The sequence below is a fragment of the Solea senegalensis genome, linkage group LG6 (genome assembly GCF_019176455.1).
Source record: "Solea senegalensis isolate Sse05_10M linkage group LG6, IFAPA_SoseM_1, whole genome shotgun sequence".
NCBI lineage: Eukaryota > Metazoa > Chordata > Actinopteri > Pleuronectiformes > Soleidae > Solea > Solea senegalensis.
This window is the reverse complement of record NC_058026.1, coordinates 1010426-1036181: the sequence shown is the minus strand read 5'-3', so window position 1 is coordinate 1036181 and position 25756 is coordinate 1010426. Positions and strand designations below refer to the sequence as shown.

Genomic DNA, 25756 nt, shown 5'->3' with positions numbered 1-25756 from the left:
GGGGCCCCGATGCTGCAGATGGCCACCTCAGACCTGCAGTCCTGCAGCCTCACATACTGCGGCCTGTTGGTGAGGTAGTCGGTGGTCCATGCAGCCAGCTGCGTCCCCACTCCTACGTTCTCCATCTTCCTCCGCAGCAGCACTGGTCAATTAATCAATTGATCTTGCAATCAATGGATTTGTTGTTATCTAACCAGAAAATATTGACATTTAGGAAGCTGAAAGAAACCAGAGCTTGTTTTAATTATAAAAAATCAACAACACTATAACTGATGATAAAAATATTTGGCAAGTAATTTAGTAACAGGTTTGATACATGAAACAAGTGGAGTCATTTAAAGTGACTTGGATACGATCCACTGACTTTGTCATGGTGTAGATTTTTGATTCAAGCTCATTATTATATTATAGAAAAATAGACTGAAAGCAAGAGTGGACTGCACTTTTTAATCCAGTTGATTCTCACAGAAATACACCAAGTATCAAACATATATTACAAAAAACTCTGAAATGAAATCAGGTGCTATTTTACTGTAAAAGATAAAAAAAACAGTTGTCTGTACAGATTTCTTTTATCACCCAGAGTTCCTGTGCTGCTCAGGTGCAGCCAGACTTGATCAGCCAAACAGACACGACACACGTGTGTTAGCATTACGTTATCCTTGCGTAATCTGCTTTTCAAACTTTCACAGAGGCCACTCCGTTCCCCAGAGTCTCAAAACACTCCCAAATCTCGCAAGGTTTATAACTCCTAATTAAAAAAAAATCCTAAAAAACAGATCCATATCTGGATCACCACCAAAATGTAATAAATCATTCCTGGGCCACAAATTGCATTGCAAGGAATTTACATCAAAATCTGTCCTTTAATTTATTTAATGATGCTGCTCATAGACAAATGCTCCTAATTAAACAAATTCTCAGAACTGAGACAGCGTCTCACCACTCCATCCATCACTGTGGAGTAGTGGTAAGCACTATTGTCTCACAGCAAGAAGGTGCCTGGTTTAACCAAGGCTGTTTGTGTGTGGAGTTTTCATGTTCTCCCTGTGGGAGTGGGAGTGCCCAGAGATATTCCACACACACACTGTGGAATATCTCTGGGCACTCCCACGTGCAGAGCTTCATTGAACACTCTAAATTGACCATAGCTGTGGTTGTCTCTGTATGTGAGACGGGCGATGGACTGGCGACCTTTCCAGGGTGTGACCCCACCTTGGGATTGGCTCCAACTCCTGCGCCGCGACCCTCGTGTTGAGAATGAAGCGGTAAATATGTTTAATTTAGTTCATGTTTAGAATGGTAAATGTGTTGTGTTGTCATCTCTTCATGAAGTTGTCCAAGGCGGCCGGTGTTCTCTGAATGGAGTGGATTTTCCTCTTCACTCTGTCCTCCAAAGAAGAGCTGGCTGCACTCTCCAACTTCATGTTACTGCAAGAGAAAAAAGGCAAGTGTCACTAAAAACCAAAAAACACAGAACATGAAAGAATGAAAAAAACAAACAGCCATTTAAAACAGAATATGCTGTGAAACTTACTGTATGAAGCCAGCGTGAGGCTCGTGTTTAGCACTTTGGTCCCGCTGCCTTTCCTGCTCCTCTTGCCTCTTATATCTCCTCACATTGTTCTCTCTGTCCTCCTCCCTCTGCTTGGCCTCGTCCATCATATCCCGTCTCTTTCGCTCCAGTTCTTCTGCTGAAAGCTTCCTACATCATAAATAAAATGAAGACATTATTACTAGAATCTATTCAGCATAAGCATCACCTTCATCCAAAACCATCAGCAAATTTTCATTAAGAGTTGTGGATCCACTGCTGCGTCCATCACCTCAACACCTTTACCTCAGTGACACAATCTTACCAAACGACTTTGTCTGGACACTGGAGAGTGAGTGCTTCACACACTCAAGTTTCCAGTCAGAAAATATATAGGGCACTGGATTTGTGCTGTCACTTTTCCTAAAAAACAACTTTGAAGGAATTTATTATGACAATTACTTCATCAAAATTCAGTCAGTTTTTATTACTTAATAAAAACTTAATTTAAATGAACAGTTCTGCAAGCATTCGAGTGTTCATAATGTGCTGCACTCAGTAGAACAGGAAATGACTGACAACGGCGAAAGTGGCTAAAATGAGTTTAAACTTAAAAAAAAAAACCTTAATACCACACACAGTCATACCCTATGACTGTGTGTGTACTTGTGAACTCGTACTTAGACACGTGGTTCGTCTGTCTCTGGTAACGCTTCGTCTGTGGGCTGGAGTCTCTGGGCTCAGCCTTCCTGTCGCTCTTGTGCCTGGAAGAGGAGGAATGATGATTGTCCCTGTGGTTCTTGCGAGGTGATCGAGAACGGCTCCTTTCACGGTGCAATGATTGACTGGGGGCAGCCGACAACTGGTGATGTCGACCAGTGGGGAGCTGCAAGGAAGAGAGATTCCAGTAAATGTTCAGACTTATTATAACAGTTCTGGATTCAGAGAGGAATGAATCATCAAACTCATACTTAGAGATGCACCGTTTTCAGCCGAAAGACTGATCTGGATCACTGAAACCACACGACCGAAACGGGATGTTTGTCAATTCGCCTGTCTATTCCCCCTTATTGTGTGTCCAAGATCAGTTTGAAATGTAAGATGTGAGAACATGGTGGAACAGCACGTATTAAATGCTGGAAAGTCTCTTTGCGCAAAAGCGAAACAGATTATGAACTCCCTGCGACATTCACTCCACACCAGAGAACATTCTCTCTCTCTTCTCGCCCCCTTTGAGCAGCTAACTAAAGAGATCAGCTCATCTGTGCTTCTGTTATTCCTTTACTTGCAGCACTAAAGCGTCTTCTACTCAAAAGGTTGAGACAGACCATGGAGTGAAATCTCGTGATCGACTGATATGGGTTTTTTTATGGCCATTGCTGATTTTTTTGACATCAGCCTTAGCCGATGTCCGACACATGCTGCCGATTTTTTAAAGCTGATATTGCTTTTCCAGCCATTTCTTTAAAAAGAAGAAACAAGAACACAAATTCAGTATATTTTTATCTAATGCTTACATCTTGAGTTTAATGTATAAATTAAACATTTTGGGGGGGGTTTTTCTACATGAAATAAATTGCCCATGTTTTATTATGTCGTCTATTATGCAAAGACAATACACTAGAGAAAGACAGGCAGAGAGAGACAGACAGACAGACAGACAGACAGACAGACAGACCCGTGCACACACACACACACAGCGCTGTGGTGGCTCCACTCAGGTCTGCTTTCAGTTTCTCTTTCCCACTGGCCAAAACTCACGTTTCTTTTTACAGTCTATGGTTTAAACCCACTAACTTCTGTTGGCAGTGGGACCCGCGTCGCGACTCACACTCAATCAACGTGTCACAGCGAGAAAAAAGAGCTTCTCATGTTCCGTGGGGTGAAAGAGGAGGACAAAAAACACTGACCACCGCAGCAGTGTGGACTATATTTTTTGTGAAGTTAGATGCTGTTTAAACACGTAGTGATAGGTAATTGTTTTCATGTGCATGCTGATAAATGTGTCGTATTCTGTAGCCATGGCACGCACAGACACGCAGCGGTGCCATCCCACCAGCTGGAGACCAGACGTGTTTTTTTAGCCAGTGGGAAAGAAAGGGGCTCTATGACGATTGTAAGCAGCTCGACCAGAGTTTAAAAAACCAGCGTCGACCCGCTAATTTCATTGGCAGAGAGAAAGAGACACACACACACTGCTGTGATGCTGCGCAAAGAGGCGCACACACACACACACACTCCCGTTCAGAGTGACACAGAGACAGGCAGACTTTCAAAGTGTGATGAAAACAGCTGAGTTAAACAGTTCAAAATACATTGAAAGTTGAAAACACTGTACACTATGGAGAGTAGTTGTTGGCAGGCAGGCTTCCAAAGCTGCTCTCTGCCAGGGAGGGAGGGGCAATGCATGAACTTCAGTGCTCTCCAGCATCTCAACACAGCGCTACGTGAATGTGCAGGACGAAAAAAAAAAAAAGCACAATAGATCAGCGAACGCAAATCGGCCGATGCCAATACACGTAAAAACGCAAATATCGGTCTGATGTATCGGTCCGATCCTTAGTGAAAACAATGAAAAGTGCGCTCTTAAAGGGGACATATTATACCCTATTTCCCCCATTAAAATAGTTCCCTGGTGTCCTAATGAACATGTCAGTGACATGCTTTGGTCAAAATACCATAAGGATGAAGCATCATAGCAGTTCAATAACCCAGCTAAACCCGCTCCACTAGTTCTCTGACAATATCAACATGGCAGCCGAACACTGTCCAACTGTAAATCAGCCGCTGACCTTTGTATGTGACTGTATATCAGACTGAGTCTGTGCTCCGGTCATGGAGGACGTACTGAACAAATATTTTTAATTAGGATGTGTCAGAATGGTCAGTTATGACCTCTATGTGACCTTTTCTTAAGAATGTGTGTGTTTGTACGTCGCTGACTAAATACTGATGTGAAGTGGTGCGAACACACGTTTGCTGACTTTATCCGGCACATTAGCTTCATATATAAAATCCTCTGTAAAACACTGTGCAGCCACCAACAGCACACTTGTCCCTCCGCGTTGACATAACAGCGCTCTTCCTTCATCCCCTGCACTCTCGCAGGGCTAAGGTGGAGCTCGCAAAGTAAACTTACTGGTGGGGCGGTAACATTCGCGGTGAAATGCGCATGCTGCCGTCATAAGCGCAGGGAATAAAACATCAATTTTATCGCCTATACTTACACTAAGGGGGACCACGAAAACATGACTGAATGATAGATGATTATTTGGATGTGGGGATAAAGCTGTGCGTAGAGAAATGATCCAGTCTGTGTTGGATATGGAGAGCGTGCTAGGAGACAGAGAAGCCACAGCGCAGGAAAAAAAAAGGCGTGTAATATAATTGTGTTATATAATACACTATAATTGCAATGCCTTGACTTTAGTGAGGTAAGTACACACAGACCCAACAATAACAACAAAATTAGAAGAAAAAAAACAATGATACAGAATTGACATAATATTGTCTTTCAAGTGTTTCCTGATTTTCAGTTTCAGCCAACAATTTTCATTGTCGGTGCATCCCTACTCTACTACTTCTTACTGACCTGTAGGCCGTAGCCGAGTAGATGATGGGGACGAGACTTGATGTCTGCTGAAAAGTCATCTCGTGAATGTGACCTAAATTAGATGAAAGATAATAATTAACATACCAGTTTTACTTCATGAAACAATAGAAAATGATTCCTGGTTGAAAACAAGTAATGAACTTAATGTGCAATATGGATTTTCCAGGTATTCCTTAATCTCTGCAAACATATACCTGTGTTTTTTCTCATCTTCCTCATTAGAGCTTGAGCTTGAACTCCGTCTCTTGTGTTTCTTCTCCTTTCTCCTCTCTTTGTCTTTCTTTTCCTTTTTGTCCTTCTTCCTCTTCTTTTTCTTTTCTTTCTTGTCAAGATTCTGGCGCAGCTGTGAGAGAATCAACTATTATTTTACCATTGAAAAAATAAATCCAAGCTGCAGTAACAGTAATACTTTAGGTAAGAACATTGAGGAAAATATAACTGTGTCAACAGATTGAATGGGTCATGTATAGTAAAAACACTTCTGAAAAATGAAAGCAAATTTGAAATGATGTTAGAATTAAGTTTCCAATAATTTACATAAAATATAGTAATCCTACCATTTCCTTGATCTTCTTCATCTTCACAGGGTTACTCAAGACTTCCCTCTTCTTTTCTTCTTCACGTTTCCTAAAATGAGACAGTTAAATTGTCCTTAGTTAATTTTTCTACTACAACAAGAACAAAATAGAAACTCATACACAGCACTGAAATATAACTGAATAAACCCAGTACAAATGACACTAAACTAACCTGATTTCAAAGAGTGGGTCTTCCCTGATCTTGGCAGCCAGGTCCAGATTGGAGGCCGGGGTTGCTGGGTTGAAGATGGAACCGGGTAGGAGACCGGTCTCAGCTGATGGACCGCTCTCTGGCTCCTCATATTGGTCAGTGATCTGCTTGTCAATGGAACGTCCAAGCAGATACTCGTCCCTGGACACACTACTAACAGGGCCCTGGTACATCCAGTCCAGACGATCATCCTTTTTTCTGTCATCACACACACCAAAAATACGACATCATTTAGCCACCATTCTTGACATAACCACGAAAATATTGTTCTTTATGCTATGTTTTAAATTTATAGCGACAACTAACTTGATGGCTCCAGAGTCCTCTGCATATCTTGTAATTTCTTCTCTGGCTCGTTCATCTTTCAGCTGTTTCTGCAGCTCCTCAATCTTCTTGCGTTCGGCCTCATGTTTCTGCTCGGCTTTCCAGACCCGCTCAATATTTTTCATAGTCTGGGGATGCCAGCTCTTTTTCAGGTTCTGGCAGAAGACAAGGGGGAAAATGTTAATTTATCGTATCAGAAAAAACTAATTTTGCACGATTTTGAAGCATGATTTTTAACACTTTGGGTTTACAAAGAATTGGCATACATGTCTGAAAGCCATTATTAGACTTGTCTTTATGTCATTTGTCTTTTCCAACTTGTTGGCAACAATGATTTGACCAAACCTAATAATTTCTGAGGCAGAAAACAAGAAACAAAATCATGAATTTTTTTATTAATCAATTACTAAATTAATTGTTAACTATTTAGATAAGCAATTCATCAGTTTGAGTGTTTTTCAATAATTAAAACAAGTTTCTCAGATTTTATGCAGTGTCTTAAATGTGAATGTTTTCATGATTCTTTGCTCCATACAACAAAGACATCATTAAAACTGAATGATTTTGTTTTTGGTTTGTTGACAAAACAAGACATTTGAGAACATTATCACTTCCAGGTTTGAGAAACAATGATCAACAATTTTCAACATTTTTTGGACCAAACAAGTACTCCATTATTTGAGAAAATAATTGCCAGAATTAAATCGATGATAAAAATAATCGTTAGTTGCAGCTCTAAATGTGATGTAACCTCATTCACATTCATATTGGTAGTTAACTTAGGGTCAGTGTAACGTTGTAGAGCACAGTTAACAGTCTTTTGCAGCATTACATTATATATTTTATAAATGTTCATAAACCTTTATAATGATTTAATTCTGCCATTGTGTAAAGTGTGTGTGTGTGTGTGTGTGTGTGTGTGTGTGTCTTACTGTTCCATAGTTAACTTAGAAAGCTTGACATGTGTTTAGGTCAGTATAGCTTATAAGCTATTTTAGCCTTTATGTGTGAGCAACTTAGCTTGAACCATTCTAGAAGTTATAAATAATAGTAGTGTAGTAAAGCTTGTATAGAGTAACGAGCAGGTCAGTTAACTACATTTTCTATGTAACTTGTAATTAAATCGTGTTCTTATCAACAATAATCACTCATATTATGTTCAAACAGCCATTTTCTCAGTGCAGTTTGCTATTATTACTGTATAAATATCGTATAAAGCGCCTGTTGTGAGTGAGTTGGCTCCTACTTACCAGATCACCGCCCCCCATCTTGAAAACTTGGTAGTTTTAATCCAAATATAAACCGTAGAAGACAAAAATCTACTTTAAAATGTGACGACGGAACAACGACGCTTCGCCACTAGCTAGAAATTGAGCAACCGAGGCTACAGTGTGACGCCTTTCCTGTTTATGCGATTCTGGTTCCGGTTCGAGTCCTCGCGAAAGCAGGAGTAGATCAATCCTAACAATAAACGTTTGAATACATATGTATAATTTTTAACGATCATTATAAATATGATTATTATTTTTACCCATACGTAAAATGATATTATCAAATCATAAACAGGTATACTGTCTAAATATATATATGAAAAAGAATAAAACATGTGATTAAAGATGGAGGCTAAGGTGGTTATTGTCCTAAGATTTGACTTTGATACAAAGATAGTTTTTAAGATAAGTTGTTTAAGTTCTCTGCCTTAAACTGATGGCATAGATCTATATCTAGGCGAATTAACATGTGTCTAAGTATCTGCATGTAATGATCCTAAATTGATGCATTATAAATAATAACATTTATAATGCATAAGATGAATAAAATGAAATTAAGGTTCTGAATGGAACTGAAAATACTGATCAAGTTTTTCTTCCGTTGAATCTCTGTGGCTTCACGACTGGCTTTTCCCTGAAATGTTTCATCTCAGAAATTCTACTCAACATGATGTTATTTGTGGACTTGTTTTGAACAATTCTAATGATGACTTTTTGGGCCAGTTAGTTAGTTAACTTTTCTACTACAACAAGAACAAAATAGAAACTCATACACAGCACTGAAATATAACTGAATAAACCCAGTACAAATGACACTAAACTAACCTGATTTCAAAGAGTGGGTCTTCCCTGATCTTGGCAGCCAGGTCCAGATTGGAGGCCGGGGTTGCTGGGTTGAAGATGGAACCGGGTAGGAGACCGGTCTCAGCTGATGGACCGCTCTCTGGCTCCTCATATTGGTCAGTGATCTGCTTGTCAATGGAACGTCCAAGCAGAGACTCGTCCCTGGACACACTAAAATACGACATCATTTAGCCACCATTCTTGACATAACCACGAAAATATTGTTCTTTATGCTATGTTTTAAATTTAGAGGGACAACTAACTTGATGGCTCCAGAGACCTCTGCATATCTTGTAATTTCTTCTCTGGCTCTCGCTACGATTTCCTTTTGTAAGTCAATGCTCAAAGTTACAAAAAAGAGAAATGACTCGAAAATATGACTTTATCTACAAGTACAATTTTACCATTTTACTATTATTTATTATGTATTTATTTTGTGTTTTTTATGTCTATTTCTTTTGTCTCATTACCTTTTACTTAAATACCTATTTTGTATACCAGCCATTCTCAAACTTCAGACTGAAAATCTAAAAATCTTCTGAGGTCCACACCCAAGACTGGAATCTCAACTCTGATCAGTACACTAGGGACTATATATATATATAATATACATATGTATGTAATATTTGAAAGGTTTGCTTTTTATTAATTTAACAAATGATCATTGTGTGCAAATACTGAAACACTAGGCCTGTATGCTGACTGGCCCACACTGTTCAAATCACTGTTCTATAAAGATCTACATGTTCCTTTTTGGTTAAACATTGTCTTGATATAGGTGCTATGTTGATCATTTGAGATATAAATAACAAGCTGTTTGCCGAGCACAAGAGCAGGGATTTGATTCATTCCTGTGTGAAACTGAAAATTCAGTTACATATAGTTGACATGTGACTGACAAGAACCAGTCAGGAAGCAAATGAGGGTTAATGTGTCATTGTCTTCACAGGTCTTTGTTTCTGCAAAGACCTGTGATACTTTGAGGTTTGGAAAGCAGGGTTTCCAAACCTCAAAGTATTTAAATTGGTGGTTCTTCTACCATATTAACCATCCTCTGACAAATATTAATTACGACTAATAACAACAACAATACAATACTGCTGATTCTAAAAATTATTATTATTACCCTATCGGCCGATGTAACTGAGATTGGCACAGCACCCCCCGCGACCCTCTGGTGGAGGATAAAGCGGTTAGATGATGACTGACTGACTGACAATCCCACTCTCCTCCACCGTTATTATTCTTACTATTCGTTATTTACCTCCGTGCCGCTCTCTCTCTCTCTCTCTCTCTCTCTCACTCTCTCTCTCTTCCCTCTCTGCAGGAGGCGTGGCTGACCTACTTCCACTGATGACGCTGGTGATCAGTAACACCTGTGGCAGCTCATCCTCACCTGCTCCTGATGAGCTTCTTAAGCCTTTGTCGTCCCAGTCACCAGCGTCAGATTGTTTTTGCTCTACCAGTGGTAACTCATATGACTTCTGCTGTGATTTCTGAAACTCTGACTTCTGGAATATTTACTGGTGTTGTTCTGCTTCAGGTCACCACGTCTCCTGCTTCCCCGAGAGCTGCGGATTCACCACAACCCACCTCGGCCGTTGGAACCTCCCCTGTCTCTATTCACCATCGTGAGTCTGTTCCTGCCAGCATCCCCCCACTCACTGAGTCTCACCCTGGGCTCTCGCCATTTCCCGGCACAGCTGCATCGGCAGTAAACCTTGTTAAACCGTGATCTGTCTCCTCTGCATTGTCGGGTCCTCTTTGTAGTCAAACCACTCTCATTAGAGAGTGTCTTATTTCAGTAGTGCAAATAAAAATGAGCTAATAATGAGCTTATTAGCCTCATCTTTAAAAAAAAAAAAGACACATACACATAATATATATATATATATTTTTATTTCATAGCGGACAATAATAGATTAAATACAAGTTACTACACCATGATACATAACTTATTAAACATTTTGAATTTATTACAGTCTCCACAACTAAAGTAACTTACTACAATGACCAATTTAAAAACATGTCCATTTTGTTCTACTGACCATAACAAAAGTCTCACAAATCTATAATAAGGTCAACAAAAAATAATAATACTAATAATATTATAATAGTAATTATGCAATAATTGACTGATATTTAAGCACTAGCGTCCATTTATTATCATCTATACATGAATGCAGTAATCGTGGTCCAACAATAATGTCGGCTCCCTAATATACAGTATAGAAATCTCAGCCTAACTTGGTTTATATGCATCCTAACAGTGTTTTTAGAGTGTACAGCTGCTTACACTGCTTACTACAGAACTACTGATCATACAGTACTGATTATAAAGGTTAATTATCCAGACAAACCGTATGTGTCACTCATTTTCGGTTTTATTTCATGCTGGACCGCTAAGTAAGATGATTTATCAGAGTTAAGTTTGAGACACATGGCAATAAAAACGTGCTAACAGTGGTTCTCAAACCTTTTATACCAAGTACCACCTGAGAAAATATTGAGCTCTTGAAGTAACACCATTACTGCCAACGTTAAAGTGTGGTGTAAGTAGGCTGAGCAAAAGTCAGCGACAAACTTTTCACTGGAGGCAGATTTATTCCCATTTGCACTCTCATCGTCCTCCTCCTCTTCCTCACATATACTTCACACACTGGTGTAGTGAAATTAGATTAAGATGGAGCAAGAGATAAGGTGACTCTAATTATTATTATTCATTATTATTAGTTGTTTCATTTTCTACGCGCTCACGTGTCCTGGTATTTACAGTAGAACAGTATTTCTGACATTTCTCCAAGTACCTACCAGAGGAAGTGTGTGTACCACTGGTGGTACATGTACCACAGTTTGAGAACCACAGTGCTAAAAGAGCGGGACTATAGCTCGACTGCAGAGGTATCAAGATGAAAATATTCGGGGAAAACTGTATAAAGCCACTATTATACCACCCACCACCAATATAATGCACTTTTGTGCCACATTGGGGCAGTAGGACACGTTTATTACCTCCAATACAAACAGTTACTTAATGATGGAACCAGCAGAAACAACAAATGATTTTCATTAACTTTGTCACTCTGCAGTTTTTTGCTGGCTTGATAGCCTACGGTGGCTTTATCACTAGGTACTTGCTGCTGGAAACAGGGTTGGATATGAGGAGTGATTCTTAACCAAAAAAAAAAAATAGCTAGAAAACCACAACAATGGGCTCAAATCTGCTCAAAGTGCAACTGAAGGGGAAATGTAGGGTCAGATGATAACGATCTGACACAACATCTTTCACATTACACAGTGCTTTGATCCATTGCTTTTAACAAAAATCTCATTAAATATTGGGACTGCGTATGTTCCCGGGGACCAATGATGTCACAGAGCTCTGCTTTTATGCTGGAAGTTTCAATCAACGCCAGCTGCTTGACATATGTTGACAGGGTGGATCTCTGGAACTGTGTTTACACCAGATATGGCGGCTGTCATCAGCGTGTCCCAACAGAAACCAGGATTCATTTAGCCAGGCAGCGTTTCCTCCTCTTTTCTCACCTGACCGGAACTGAGCTACCGTCTTATATTATATTATATTATATTATATTATATTATATTGTCATCACATTAATATTAGCAGTCAGTGGTGCGTGGCAGATGCCACAGCACAGCATCGCTCTCTTTGTTCATGTACCCTTTCAATTACTTACATACGAGAACACAAACACACACACACACACACACACACACACACACCCAATTCAGTGGCCCTGTGTTCTGTTAAGCTTGTAAACAACATCTGACCTTTAAAAAACAAAAAAATAGAAAATGCTGTAATTATTCTCCAGTGTCTCATCACAAATTGCACAGTAGTCTGCACTAATAGCAAGGTGATAGTCTGAAACAAAAAGAAATTATTCTCACTCTCTGCTGTCTCACTTAAAAGGCATGTAACCTTTGAAACTCTTCCAGTACCACGTATAAATGATTTCACTGTAAACAGCTGAACGAGCCACCTTCATTTGGACTGTCGATCTAGCAGCAGTTAAATGTGAGGCGGCTTCAGCTAGGTCGCCTGCTTTGACGTTTTTCACCTTTAGTAAAGACAGAGGAAAGTTTGAATCCGCCAGTAAAACTCATGCTTTCTCTCTGCGTTATGACACAGCTGTTCATTTCACAGGAAATCCAGCTTTCATCAGAAGAACTCCTAACTTTTCTTCTTTCTTCTCTATTCTATCGTAAATCTATGACACCTCAATGACAGAGAGAGGCAACAGATGGTAAAACCTGTGACTGATGAAATTAGCCGGACTGCCCGGTCACACTGGAGACTGATGGATCTGTCTCACATTTCAGCTTCATCTGTGGCTCTGTGGTGTCAGACACATTTGAAGACGACTGCGATGTCGAGGATGCGTCGAAGCCCTTATCGATCCTGCCGTCTCCGTTCACTCTCTCGTCCCCGTGTCCTGGCGGTGACTCGTGCGTGCGCATGTGCTTGGCCAGATGGTCATTGCGCATGAAGACTCTGGGGCATAGTGCGCAGCTGAACTTCTTGGCTCCAGTGTGCGTCTGCAGGTGGCGCTGAAGTTCATCAGAGCGCGTGAATCTCTTGCCGCAGAAGAGCCAGTTGCAGACAAACGGCCTGTCCCCGCTGTGCCATCTCAGGTGCGCCTTCAAATGGGAGGTCTTAGCGTAGGCTTTGCCACAGCCGGGAATATGGCAGTTGTGCATGTGCTTCCTCCTGCTGTCTTCTGTGCTCTGGCCCATTTGCTCAGCATGGACGCAGTTAGGGCACCGACACACAGCCTGACCAGCACCTCTGGAAGAGGAGCGGCGTTGGGGCTTCGGACGGGCAGAGACAGATGTCTCCTGTGGCTCCTCCAGGGAAAATGGCTCTTGCTGCAGCATTTCTGGGGCCAGTGGCTCCATCTTAAAGCCATCCTGGGGGAAGAGGTGAGGTGAGTGTGAGGGTTGAACGTGCTGAGCTGAAGGCAAGGCGCACAGCTGTGGGTCAGAGCCGTAGGGACCTAAAGAGGACTGCAACCCCATGGAAGTCCCTGGACTCACTGGCGGTAGACCAACACCCTGAGCCGTCTGCAGGTCTATCCAGCTCCCTGCTTGGACATCTCTGTGGAGGTCCCACCAGGAGGGGATGTTCATGTCCTCTGAACTTCCACTTGGTGGTGCTGTCCTTAACCAGGGCTCATAAGGGTGGGCCATTTGAGCAGCTGGTGCAGGTGGATTGTTGACGAGGTGAACCACTTCAAGTGTCGTTCACTATCTTTCTGGTTTGTCTGAGAAGATTACCACATGCTGGGATGGTGAGGCATTGAAAAACCCTGCAGAAAGAAAGAAGAAACAGTCACATCTTCAAATCTCTCTCATGTCGGTCTCAGTTACATTTTCTGAATCACTGCACTCAACCACAAGCACCAACTTTGACGTCTCGAGGTCATTTTTCATAGTCTGAAACACTTTGAAGTTTTGTAGCTTTTGGCCTAAATCTGCTACAACATTACCAACCTTGAGCACTCCGCCTTCATCACCACAGATACTGCAGTTCTCACGCTGCGTGGCCGTGGAGGCGGGGGGGGCAGACGTGTCCAGACAGAAGCCTGCCACATGCATCCGCTGCCAGGTACTTCCCACGGAGGACAGTCAAAGACAAACGCAAAGAAAACAACATCATCGGCCCAGAGCAGAGGTAGTGGCAGCGGCTCCAGAGATTGGGGGTAGGGCCGAGTGAGACGGGGAGTGTTGACAGGGGAGCAGTTTGGTGAGGGAAGAAGTTCCAGGGAGGTATGGCTGCAGGCCAAAGTCTATTTGTACGTCTTAGAGGTTTGTGAAGATGGGACTTGGCAGACAGAAGAACCAGTTTTTTTCTTTTTTTATGATTCACACATGATTTACAACAGCCCTACAGCCAAAGCTAGAAAAGGAGCCCCGTAAATGCCCCGCCTCTCACACACTGGCAGCACAAAGCATCAGCAGTTGCAGACTGACGGCATTCATGAGCATGAGAGTCCAACAATAACGTGAGAACAAATCCTTTATGTACATAATTGACGACAACTTGCTCTAAAAAGAATCCTGTCCCCAACACGCTCCAGGTAGGTTCACATATCTCAACGGCGTCAGTGAACCGTCCCACAGAGGAGGAGGAGGAGGAGGAGGAGCAGCTCCAGTTTTTAAGGGTGACGCAAAAGCTTGTTAACAGTTCTGGGGAAAATTTATGACAAGGAAGTAGCAGCCTACAGGACTTGTGTTAGGCTCCAAACATGTCCAAGCCCTAAACAATCTTGTTGACTTCCACCACACCCCCATCACATCTACAATTATCTTTACAGCAGGAAACAGTGAAGCAGCCTGAGCTTTAGAGTTTGCTATCTTGAGATTACTTTGTGTAAAATTCTATCTGACATAGAAAAAGCTTCCCAGGTCCACTGGAGGATATTGATTATGCCACATATGCAGCTTCATTATAGGCGCGTGGTTCAGCTTACAGGTGGTGTCTCTCTGTCAGTAGATGTCAGTTTGTCAAAGCAGTCGATTCAAGAGGACGACAAGTCCTGAAAGCTCGAGTCAAAAGTAAAGTTTCACCAGAGCTTTCCAATTTCAAGTCAAGATTAGTTTGTTCTTTCTTTTTTTCTTTTTATTTCAAAAAATGATTCAGAAAATCAGATTTGAAGTAAAATTCAGATTTAGCAAATCCTGGGTCACCAAGGATAAGCAATTGAATCAGACTTGAATGGAACCAACATTTACTTGATCAATCTGCAAAAAACATACCACCATATGTATTAGTGGCAATTCCAAGCACCAGCATCACATGACCAACAGAGCACAGTGTGATTGGCTGAATGTTGGTGCGATTCCAGCCAGAATTGATTGCTTATCTTCAAATTTGTCGATTCAAATTTGGGATGTGAATTTAGCGATTCAAATCACAGCACATTGAATATATATTATATGAATATTTTAAACCTAGAACCTTTGAGTCTGAATTTTGACCATGCTGCAAATTAAAGTTAGAATGGCAAGAGTTGAATTCATTGGGGGAACTCAAATTGAAAGGCTTTTAAAATTCAAAATCTGGTGAGACAGATTTACTTCCATAAACCTGTGAAATCCTAAAGCAATTACTTTGAAATTCCCTAATGAAACGTCTTTTGCTGAGGGCCAAGCTGATTTACTTCATGTCGGCCTGGAGCCAGACCTACTGCTCTGTAATCTTTTGGGAATGTGACTCTAGACGCCCAGCAGAACGGTCCCCGCAACCCACTGAAAACCGTAAACAAACCAGGACAGCAGCATCATCCTCCTACTCCTTTTTTCGTTTAAGTGCTGGGAGCGTTGAGAGCTGCGGAGGGAAACAGCTGGCATGGGGGGGGGTGTAGGATGGTACAGAGCAATGACAGAGCTGTGGTCATAAAACCTGCCCGACCAAGACCCAGCACAGCCTCCAGTTAACAAGTCTGCCCTCATGAAAGAAATCAGTAAAAACTGAGTTCTCTTGTTCCCAATTCCAACATTTGGAAACCTAATAATTAGCTTCCTTCCCCCTTTTTGTCGCTGACAAACTGATTTTCTTTTCAAATGAAATCCTTAGTTCTCCCACACCATCTTTTCCCAGAATGAGAACACACAACTGCAGACGCTCCAAACAAACTAGTTTGGATAAATGACTTTTACAATAGTTTGTTTCAACTTGCTCAACTTGCTCAGTACACAATGGGTGCAGGAGGATCACATCAGGTCAGTAACCGTGGTGATCTTCATACACATTTCTGTTAAAAAACATTCTGACCTTTGCAGAGTCCGACAATACGGAGGGGAGAATGAATCATCGTGATGATAAGTCTCTACTGTTAAAATCCAAACTACAGCGTCACCGTGACGTCAGTTCTGCTGATGATATGATGAAGTGCAGTGTCCTCATTGATTTACTGCTGCTGTGTGATGCTGATTTGTACACGCTTGTTCGGAAATGCTGCATATTTGACTTCAATTTGTACAGCGCTTCAGTCACGCCGAGCATTTTTGTTCCTCCGTGGACAAAGAACAAACATTTCATTTCACCAGTGCCCTGAGACGCCATTTTCTTTCTTCTTCTGTTTTTTTTTTTAGCAAAAGCAAACGATATTTATTCCATCATCTCTCTGAATACAATATTATGCGCTTGATAACGTTTAGGTTTTAGGGTCCGAGTGTATCTAAGGATGAGATGATGTCTAAATGTGGCTCGCGATGAGTAAGGTCAACACTGTTTGTTTAAGAGAGTAAAACATCAAATCAAGCAGCGTAAAACACGTACGACGCCAAAATATAAAAACATAAAATCTAAAATGACCTCAACAAACTTCAACTAAATCAGTCCACAGCACTAAAGACAATTCAATTTGTTTTAATCTATTTTGTATTTAATTGCTACATTTGGATTCAGATCAAACATTTCATGCAAATTAGAGCATGTTACATGAAAGTACTGAACTTAATACTGTATGAAGTTACTAAAATGAAACTAGAACACTCATGGTTTTCTATTTAAGACATCTGCACTTTTATTCTAGAAATAATATAAATAAATAAATAAAATTAGGGCATTCTAGTAACTTATTTAGATAATTCCTCCATTGTATAAATCTTAATCATATTAATTATAATGTGTCTGTCACCACAGTGAAACAATGCCATTCGTGTTTGAATGGAGCTCTTCCTATAAAAACAAACATATTTAATAATAAAGAAATCAGGTTCAATCAAATCTGTTGCGACGCACGTTTCACTAACCCCTGCTTACACCATTTAAACTCTCCTTCTACTGTAGATGATACATTTGCCGTTTATTGTATTCTGGGGAAAATATCCCATAGTTTTGTTTCCTGCAAAGCAAAAGCATGAAACTCTTTATTTCACCTTTTTTATTCATTTCTATTTCGCATTACACTGGAATTTAACATCCACAGAAATAAACAAATGGTAACAAAGTTACAAAAGTTTCCTCAATATATTTGACATATTTATTTATGAAGTGAAACAAGAGCTACACTAAAATGTTGATAGACACTTAATCAACTATATAATCAAAACTTACATGAGAAAGAATAAATAATACATTCATATATTTTTGCATTAAAGTTTTAAATGACAGAATGTTTTTAATCAGGACTTTCAGATTATGGACAAAGTATAAGAAGAAATCAGCCATGGTTTTAATTCACTGATTTAAATGGTTTTTCAGTGATTTTACACCTGCTTCACTTTACTTCTATATATATGTACTGTATGTATATATATATATATATATACATGTGTACATATGTATATACTCACATCTTTATTTTAGTTTTTAGTAAGTGTACAGCAGTTTGTAAATGCGTTTTAAAATATATGAATAAAGAGTATTAGAATTAATATCATCTGTGGATTAGTTTTTTTGGTCCACAAAATATCAGAACTTTTTTATAAATCAGTCCATTAGTGTTTCCCAAACCTCAAAATGTCCACAAACCAAAATGAATCAGTTTTGATTCTTTCTTTGTTATATGGAGCAAATAAACCAGATAATATATATATTTAAGATATTTAGTGTTTAAGAAGCTGAAAAATCTGACAACTTGTTTTAATGAATTATCTAATTGTTTATCAAAGTAGTTGACGATTAATTTAGTCTTTGCAGCCACAATTCTTGTTATCATTTTTATTATTATTATTACTCTTGTTAGTATTATCATTATTATTATTATTATTATACCTGTAGGAGTAGTAGTAGTAGTAGTAGTAGTACTGTAGTTGGTGGTATCGGTGCTGAGATGTAATATCTGTGTCCAAGTGAAATGATTTTTATTGTGTTGTCTGCGTCACTAAATGATCTCATGTCTGGTTTCTTTTGCTATGAGGGAACCTTTTCTATGTTAATGCAAAGTAAACTTTTTACACTATTAAACTAAAAATGTTAATGGAACACACTAGCAGACTGCTCCACTATAACAGTATCTAAAACAGAATAGTATATAAACATAGAAAGAATACATTTAAAGAGATAAAGTGACTCTTTTAGTGTCACTTTAATTCTGCCAGACTGCTTTACTGCTTTATACAGTATATACAACACTGTTACTCTGTGTGTGTGTGTGTGTGTGTGGCTGCATCTAAATAAATCTTAATAAATTAAAATAAATAAAGTATAAGTAAAAGCTCCTAAAATATTAGACATGGCAGTGACAGGAGGTTAAAGAGAATCCTGAGTTACCTGTTTGCTGCTCTTCTCTGTTCTCAGTTCACTTCTGTCGCTTCTTCTTCCCTCAGAACAAAACTGCCCAGAAAACTCAATAAAATCCTCATCACATTTCACCGGCTCTCCTCATCACAGACGCTGCAGCAGGACGACAGCACACAGGTACAGACTCACTCACTCACTCACTCACTCACTCACTCACTGACGAACTTTATCATAAAGCAAAGAGCCTTTGAGTGTGTGCAGGCTCCGCCCCCTCCTGCTCTGACACCCCCTCCCTTCTGAAGATGTGTAAAATACTGTGTGGTTGGGTTTTTTTTCAAACTCCTCTTACTACAGAACTCAAAGCCATTTTACGTGCATGTTTTTGGCTTCATATATATATATACATATATCTATCTATATATGTATATATATATATATCTATCTATCTATCTATCTATCTATCTATATATATTTTTTTATCGTATTGTGTTCTGTTGGTGCTATGGACTGCTCACTTGTGTCCCTAATAAAGTTTGAAGTGAAAGATTGAATTGAATATATATTCAATTCAATTCATACATATACATATGTATGTGTATATATATGTAAATATATAAATTATCATGTGGAAATGAGTTTACTTTTTTCTTTCCTTGAAATAGCATTTACATTAAGATTACATTACATTATCGTAATCAATGAATGTGTTAATCGGTCAATTATTTTCTTGACTGTTAAGATTTTTTTCCCAAACCTCGAAATGATGATGTTCTCACACATATTCTTTTGTCCTCAAGCAAAATTTCTTTCAGATTTATTGACTGTGGAATCACGCGCAAGGAATTTGACTTGTGGTGTTTTGGTGCATTTAATTAGAGTAAACAAAAAGCAAAGCCTAAGATATGAAAATGTACACACTAACACAAACACAAAATATGTACATAAGGAGCAGTGGGTTAAAAGGGTTTGTCTAATGGAGCAAAGAAACCAGAAAATATTCACATTTAAGAAGCTGAAAAATCAGAAAAGCTTGTTTTAATAATTTAAAAAATCAAATAATAAGTTATATAGTAGGTATAGTAGTCAAAATAGTAGGAAATTATTTTTTAGTAATGGGCTAATCATTGCAGCCCTACATTAAATCAAGTTTATTTCTAAAACACCTTTAAAAACAACAAGTGCTTTATACAAGTACAAAAAGAAGTTACAACAAAAAGGCACAAAACATAAAGAAATAAACATGAGAAAATGTAAATTAATAAAAAATCTAGTTTGGGTAGAATATTGTCATCCTCAAGTGAAGTCCATGGAGAAGAGGTGGGTCTTTAACGATATGTCACTATATTTAAGACACGATACGAAGTTATCACAATATTTAAGACACGATACGATATTATTACAATATTTAAGTCACAATACAATATTATCACAATATTTAAAACACGATACAAAGTTATCACAATATTTAAAACACGATACGATGTTATCACAATATTTAAAACACGATACGATGTTATCACAATATTTAAGTCATGATACGATATTATCACAATATTTAAGTCACGATACGATATTATCACAATATTTAAGACACGATACGAAGTTATCACAATATTTAAGTCACGATACAATATTATCACAATATTTAAAACACGATACGAAGTTATCACAATATTTAAAACACGATACGAAGTTATCACAATATTTACACGATATGATATTATCACAATATTTACACGATATGATATTATCATGATATTTAAGATGATATTATCACGAAATTGCAAAATACTGAGCAAAAATGTCGTTGCGATATACCCACGCAACAGCTTTAGTGAGCGTAAGCCCTTGCTACCATCTAGTGGACTGAAATATCAATTGATTGATGTTCATTTGTAAATAATATTCTAAAATAAAAATAAACAATACAGCAATATAATATTGGCAATATTTCTCTGTATTGATGTTTCAGACATTCCATAGTTTGGGGGCAACTACAAAGTTTTTAGCCGTGTTTTACGCTACGTGTAAAAGCAGTTATTTGACCTCAGACCTCGTGATTGGTCATAAAGATGGAGATTCAAAAATCAACAGTTACATTTTAAAAATCAGTCTGTAAAATAACAGGAAGTCAGTGAAAGGTGTGCAACACGAGTGTCATGTGGACGAGCTGGATGACTGGTCTCAGTATAATCTAAGAATAATCCAGCCATAATGTCATAAAAGCGCGACTCAGTCTCTCTAAAACTTTGCGATAAACCTGAGCTGAACTTAACGATTCATGAGATTTGTTCATCAAATTTGAAAAACCTTGTCAAAGTGGACACCGAAGCTCTTAGCTGTACTGTTTTATTTTAGAGGGATTTTATTTGTATTTGTAGTGTGATACTGACTCTGGGGGGCCCCAGGCAAAGAAGCGAGTTTGGGCCCTTCACCTTCATCTGTACTCCCTCATAATCCCTTACAGTGCTGATCAAACACCATGAACATTTATGTATTTAACATGAATAATAGAAAACGATACACACTTACGAACATCAAATAATCAAATATTCTCTAAACTTAACCCACACTGACCAGAAACAGTGGATCTAAATGTGCTAAATGTACATGTTTTATTTATTCATTTTATTTGATTTAACCTTTTTTAACCAGGTAGAACCCAGAGGTCAGCAGCACACGTAAAATATTAGATTATAAATATTATAAATATTAGATTATGAGGACGGGTTCAAAACCTTTGATTTTGATAAAGAAATAGACTGTAACAGTGGATAAAGTTTATTTAAAGTGTCGCTTCTCGAGGTGTTGGATTGTTGTTGCTGCTGATCTTAAAGTCTTTCCAAACTGCTCTCTTTGCGACACATCCACACGGAAATGGCACGAAACCAAAACATCAAACATTTTTCTTTGCCGTAAAGACGGTGTTGTAACGTGACTTAAAACGCTGTAGTACATATACCGGGACTGTGCGGAACACTGCACCAAAAGAAGACGTTGTACACATTACAGATATAATAATAATAATAATAATAATAATAATAATAATAATAATAATAATAATAACAACAATAATAATACTAATAATAATAATAATAATAATAATAATAACAATAATAATAATAATAATAATAATAATAATAATAACAATAATAATAATAATAATAATGATAACAATAATAATAATGATAATAATAATAATAATGATAATAATAATAATAACAATAATAAGCCAGGGCAAAGAAAGGTTCTGTGGGCATATTCAGTGAATCTGTTCTAGTGATATCTAGCATCTTTTCAGCAGTTTCACTGCTTCACTGCTTCACTGTTTCACTGTTTCACTCTTTCACTCTTTCACTCTTTCACTGCTTCAATGTTTCATTGTTTCACTGTTTCACTCTTTCACTGCTTCACTTTTCACTCTTTCACTGTTCACTCTTTCACTGCTTCATTGTTTCACTGCTTCACTCTTTCACTGCTTCACTTTTCACTGTTTCACTGTTTCACTGCTTCCGCTTCACTGTTTCACTGTTTCATTGTTTCACTGCTTCACTCTTTCACTGTTCACTGCTTCACTGCTTCACTCTTTCACTGTTCACTCTTTCACTGCTTCACTGTTCACTCTTTCACTGCTTCACTCTTTCACTGCTTCACTCTTTCACTGTTCACTCTTTCACTGCTTCACTGTTTCACTGTTTCACTCTTTCACTGTTTCACTCTTTCACTGGTCACTGTTTTACTGCTTCACTCTTTCACTGCTTTACTGTTTCATTGTTTCACTGCTTCACTCTTTCACTGTTTAACTCTTTCACTGTTCTTCACTCTTTCACTGTTCACTGTTCACTCACTGCTTCACTCTTTCACTGTTCACTGCTTCACTTTTCATTGTTTCACTCTTTCACTGTTCACTCTTTTACTGCTTCACTGTTCACTGCTTCACTCTTTCACTGCTTCACTCTTTCACTGCTTCACTCTTTCACTGTTTCATTGTTTCACTGGTTCTCTTTCACTGTTCACTGCTTCACTTTTCACTGCTTCACTCTTTCACTTTTCACTGCTTCACTCTTTCTCTGTTTCATTGTTTCACTGCTTCACTCTTTCACTGTTCACTGCTTTACTGTTCACTTCTTCACTTCTTCACTTTTCACTCTTTCACTGTTTCACTGCTTCACTGTTTCATTGTTTCACTGCTTCACTCTTTCACTGTTCACTGCTTCACTGTTCACTCTTTCACTGCTTCTCTTTCACTGCTTCACTCTTTCACTGCTTCACTCTTTCATTGTTTCACTGCTTCACTCTTTCAATGTTCACTGCTTCACTTTGTCACTGTTTCACTGTTTCACTTCGTCACTCTTTCACTGCTTCACTTCGTCACTGTTTCACTGCTTCACTCTTTCCTGCTTCACTTTGTCACTGCTTCACTCTTTCACTGCTTCACTGTTTCACTGCTTCACCCTTTCACTGCTTCACTGCTTCACTGTTTCACTTCGTCACTGTTTCACTGCTTCACTCTTTCACTGCTTCACCACTTCACTGCTGTATTTGTGTTGTCCTCCTCATGTTTCGTTCACTGGGTGTTTTGTCTTTTTCAGTTTGTGAAATACTCAGACCATGGCACATTCAAAGTCACTTCAATCAGCTTGTCCATTCATGTCTTCATGTCTAAATGCATTGAGTTGCTGTTCAAGCTTATTTCAAGCAGTTAAGCTTTGTTTTTTATATATACACCTAATAAAGTGGCTGTAGATACAAACCATGAAAAATAATTCACGTTCACTTACCAGATTTGATTAAACCGCACACTGTTTTCCCAGCAGACATGAGTGAATACATTAGAATTATTCTCTGTTCAAATGTCACAACATACAATCAGGTGACGTCTGTAACTGTGTGTATGTGTGTGTGTGTGTGTGTGTGCGCTTGTCTCAATGAGGCAGAACCTCATTTCTATGGCACTGGTTAAGTAAAGGTTTAAGATTTTAATTGTGGTTAGTAACCGGTCATGTTTATGTTTAGAGCACTTTATATAGTCTGTCCAAATGAATGGAAGTCACTGTAGTGTCCTAAGAAGTATAGCTGTGTAAGCGTGTGTGTGTGTGTGTGTGCACGTGGTGCTATGTGAGGACCACAAAAGTGAAAAACCACGGGACGTGAGGACATTTTGTAAACATGTGGACACTTTGGCTGATCCTCATGTTGTCACACCTTCAAATTGCTGTTTATGGGTTAAGACGTTGTTTTAAGGTTAGAGTTAGAATCAGGTTTAGGTTAAAGGTTAGGGTTAGGTGTCGTGTAGTTGTAGTTGAGATGGTTAAGGTTAGAGTAAGGGGCTATGAGTGTCCTCACTACGAATACGTGTGTGTGTGTGTGTGTGTGTGTGTGTGTGTGTGCGTGTGCGTGCGCGCAGCCCGACAGTCACCATGTTGACACCTGGAAATCCTTTGATTGCAGACGCTCCTGAGCTTGTGTTTGACCGTGCAGGCAGCAGAACACAAGCTCACATCACTGACCATGAATGTATTCAGTCAGTCATCATCTGTTCACCTTCAGACTAACAATAAAATCTCATTAGAATAAACTCTAACTTCTACTTTTACAAGGTTTATCCCAAATGTCAGACTTTGAACGAACATCACAGATTTAATAGTTTTTGTAACGTCATTTTCCTTTGAGGTTCTTTTTATTTTGTCTCTGGCTGAGTTAATTCCTTTCCTGTCGCAGCTTGTTGGTGGAGCAGCTTCAAATCGACTGACAAACACAGACCACAGACAGGCCGGCGGGAAGTGACTTCCTACCTTCTCTGCTGCTCTTTTTTTCCTCTCTCTCTTTCTGAAGCAGCACTTCACAAACACTGAGGTTGAGCTGATGACACAATGGTCACACAGTATAATAAAACCCTGACTCAGCATCATAGATTTATACGTACATGAAATAATTATTCTTATTTATTATAGCTGTCTGATTTTGATGTGAGCTGCTCTGTGTGTGTCGTCTAAGTCGTTCATTTATACGTTTATACCACCTGAGTAAATATGGAGCTCTTGAAGTAACACCATTCATTTTATTTTATTTTATTTTATTTTATTTTATTTTATTTTATTTTATTTTATTTTATTTTATTTTATTTTATTTGTATAGTGCCAGATCACAACTTACATTATCTTGAGGTTGTGTACATAGACAACATGAAGGAGAGGCAGAGAAACACAACAGTTCACACAATGAGCAAACACTAGGCTTCAGTGGAGAGAAAAACAGAAGAAGAAATTATTATTGTTATTATTATTATCACCAACGTTAGAATACAGTGATGTAAACAGGACGCAGATTTATTCCTAATAAGATCATCATCCTCCTCTTCCTCACATGTACTTCACACACACACACACACACACACACACACAGTGACACACACAGATAAAGTGACTCTAATTATTATTATTGTTCATTATTATTAGTTGTTTCATTTTCTACTCACAAAATTCCACTTTGATCACATACCCTGGTTTATACAGTGGAACAGTCTTTCTGATTTTCCTACAGTACCACTGGTGGTACACTTACCACAGTTTGAGAACCATGGGTCTAATATGCAATATGGAAAATGGAAGAACATTTTCCATAGAGTTAGTGTTTTTCAATTTTTCATGACCAACAGCTTTAACAGACGTTTTATTTTGAAATGACTGAAAGAACACACACACACACACACACACACACACGAAAGGGCTGAAATAATCAGCCGTGGACTTACAGCTACATAGATTTATACACATGATAAATAAGCATTATTTTATCTGTCTGTTCATTCACTATTCGTTTAAGATTGCCGTATGGATTTAATCTAGTCTATTATTTATTGTCTATTTAGGGAAATTAAATTAAACTCTTGAATCACAGGGAATTATCACACTAACGAGGAAATGCCATTTTCACAGCCAGTGTTAGCAGATCTCAAAACCATGTGCCTAATGTTTTATTCTGAATTTACTGCAGGGATTTAATGTAATTGGATAAATGTGGTCTTTAGTTGCAGCATTAAAGTCCCCATACATTTAAAAAGAAAAGTGTATAAGAGGTGAATATGAATGCTAAGTGAAGAGCAGTTTAAACAGAATGATATTGGGCAAACAAATACAAATGATTTAAAGTTTAACAGACAAAGTCAG

General features: G+C 38.7%; 2 protein-coding genes and 1 long non-coding RNA gene across 4 annotated transcripts; 1 reads left to right on the top strand and 2 right to left on the bottom strand.

Moving 5' to 3' along the window:
* Positions 1–433: 433 nt before the first annotated feature.
* cwc25 (CWC25 spliceosome associated protein homolog) lies at positions 434–7642 on the bottom strand. The gene is made up of 9 exons (XM_044027849.1): positions 7511–7642; positions 6243–6415; positions 5898–6134; positions 5705–5774; positions 5342–5490; positions 5127–5199; positions 2215–2420; positions 1538–1705; positions 434–1431 (listed from the first exon to the last, which is right to left on the bottom strand). The coding sequence occupies exons 1-9, from the start codon at positions 7526–7528 to the stop codon at positions 1320–1322; spliced, it is 1206 nt and encodes a 401-aa protein (XP_043883784.1). The 5' UTR covers positions 7529–7642; the 3' UTR covers positions 434–1319.
* Positions 7643–7679: 37 nt separating this feature from the next.
* LOC122770762 lies at positions 7680–10208 on the top strand. The gene is made up of 3 exons (XR_006360544.1): positions 7680–8704; positions 9702–9842; positions 9918–10208. It is a non-coding gene; the product is annotated as an uncharacterized LOC122770762 (long non-coding RNA).
* Positions 10209–10254: 46 nt separating this feature from the next.
* On the bottom strand, positions 10255–18778 carry sp6 (Sp6 transcription factor). Of its 2 annotated transcripts, none has more exons than XM_044027841.1 (2): positions 18618–18778; positions 10255–13704 (listed from the first exon to the last, which is right to left on the bottom strand). In XM_044027841.1, the coding sequence occupies exon 2, from the start codon at positions 13583–13585 to the stop codon at positions 12665–12667; it is 921 nt and encodes a 306-aa protein (XP_043883776.1). In that variant the 5' UTR covers positions 13586–13704; positions 18618–18778; the 3' UTR covers positions 10255–12664. The 2 variants fall into 2 exon arrangements, with proteins under 2 accessions (XP_043883776.1, XP_043883777.1); XM_044027842.1 differs by lacking the exon at positions 18618–18778 and adding an exon at positions 17041–17169.
* Positions 18779–25756: the final 6978 nt, after the last annotated feature.

Coding starts and splice junctions, on each gene's coding strand:
- cwc25 (XM_044027849.1), bottom strand. Junction 6,135..6,242: donor GAGGACTCTGGAGCCATCAA/GTTAGTTGTCGC, acceptor GTGTGATGACAG/AAAAAAGGATGATCGTCTGG. Junction 5,491..5,704: donor TGAAGAAGATCAAGGAAATG/GTAGGATTACTA, acceptor ATTCTCTCACAG/CTGCGCCAGAATCTTGACAA.
- sp6 (XM_044027841.1), bottom strand. CDS start 13,585: ATGGCCCACCCTTATGAGCCCTGGTTAAGGACAGCACCACCAAGTGGA.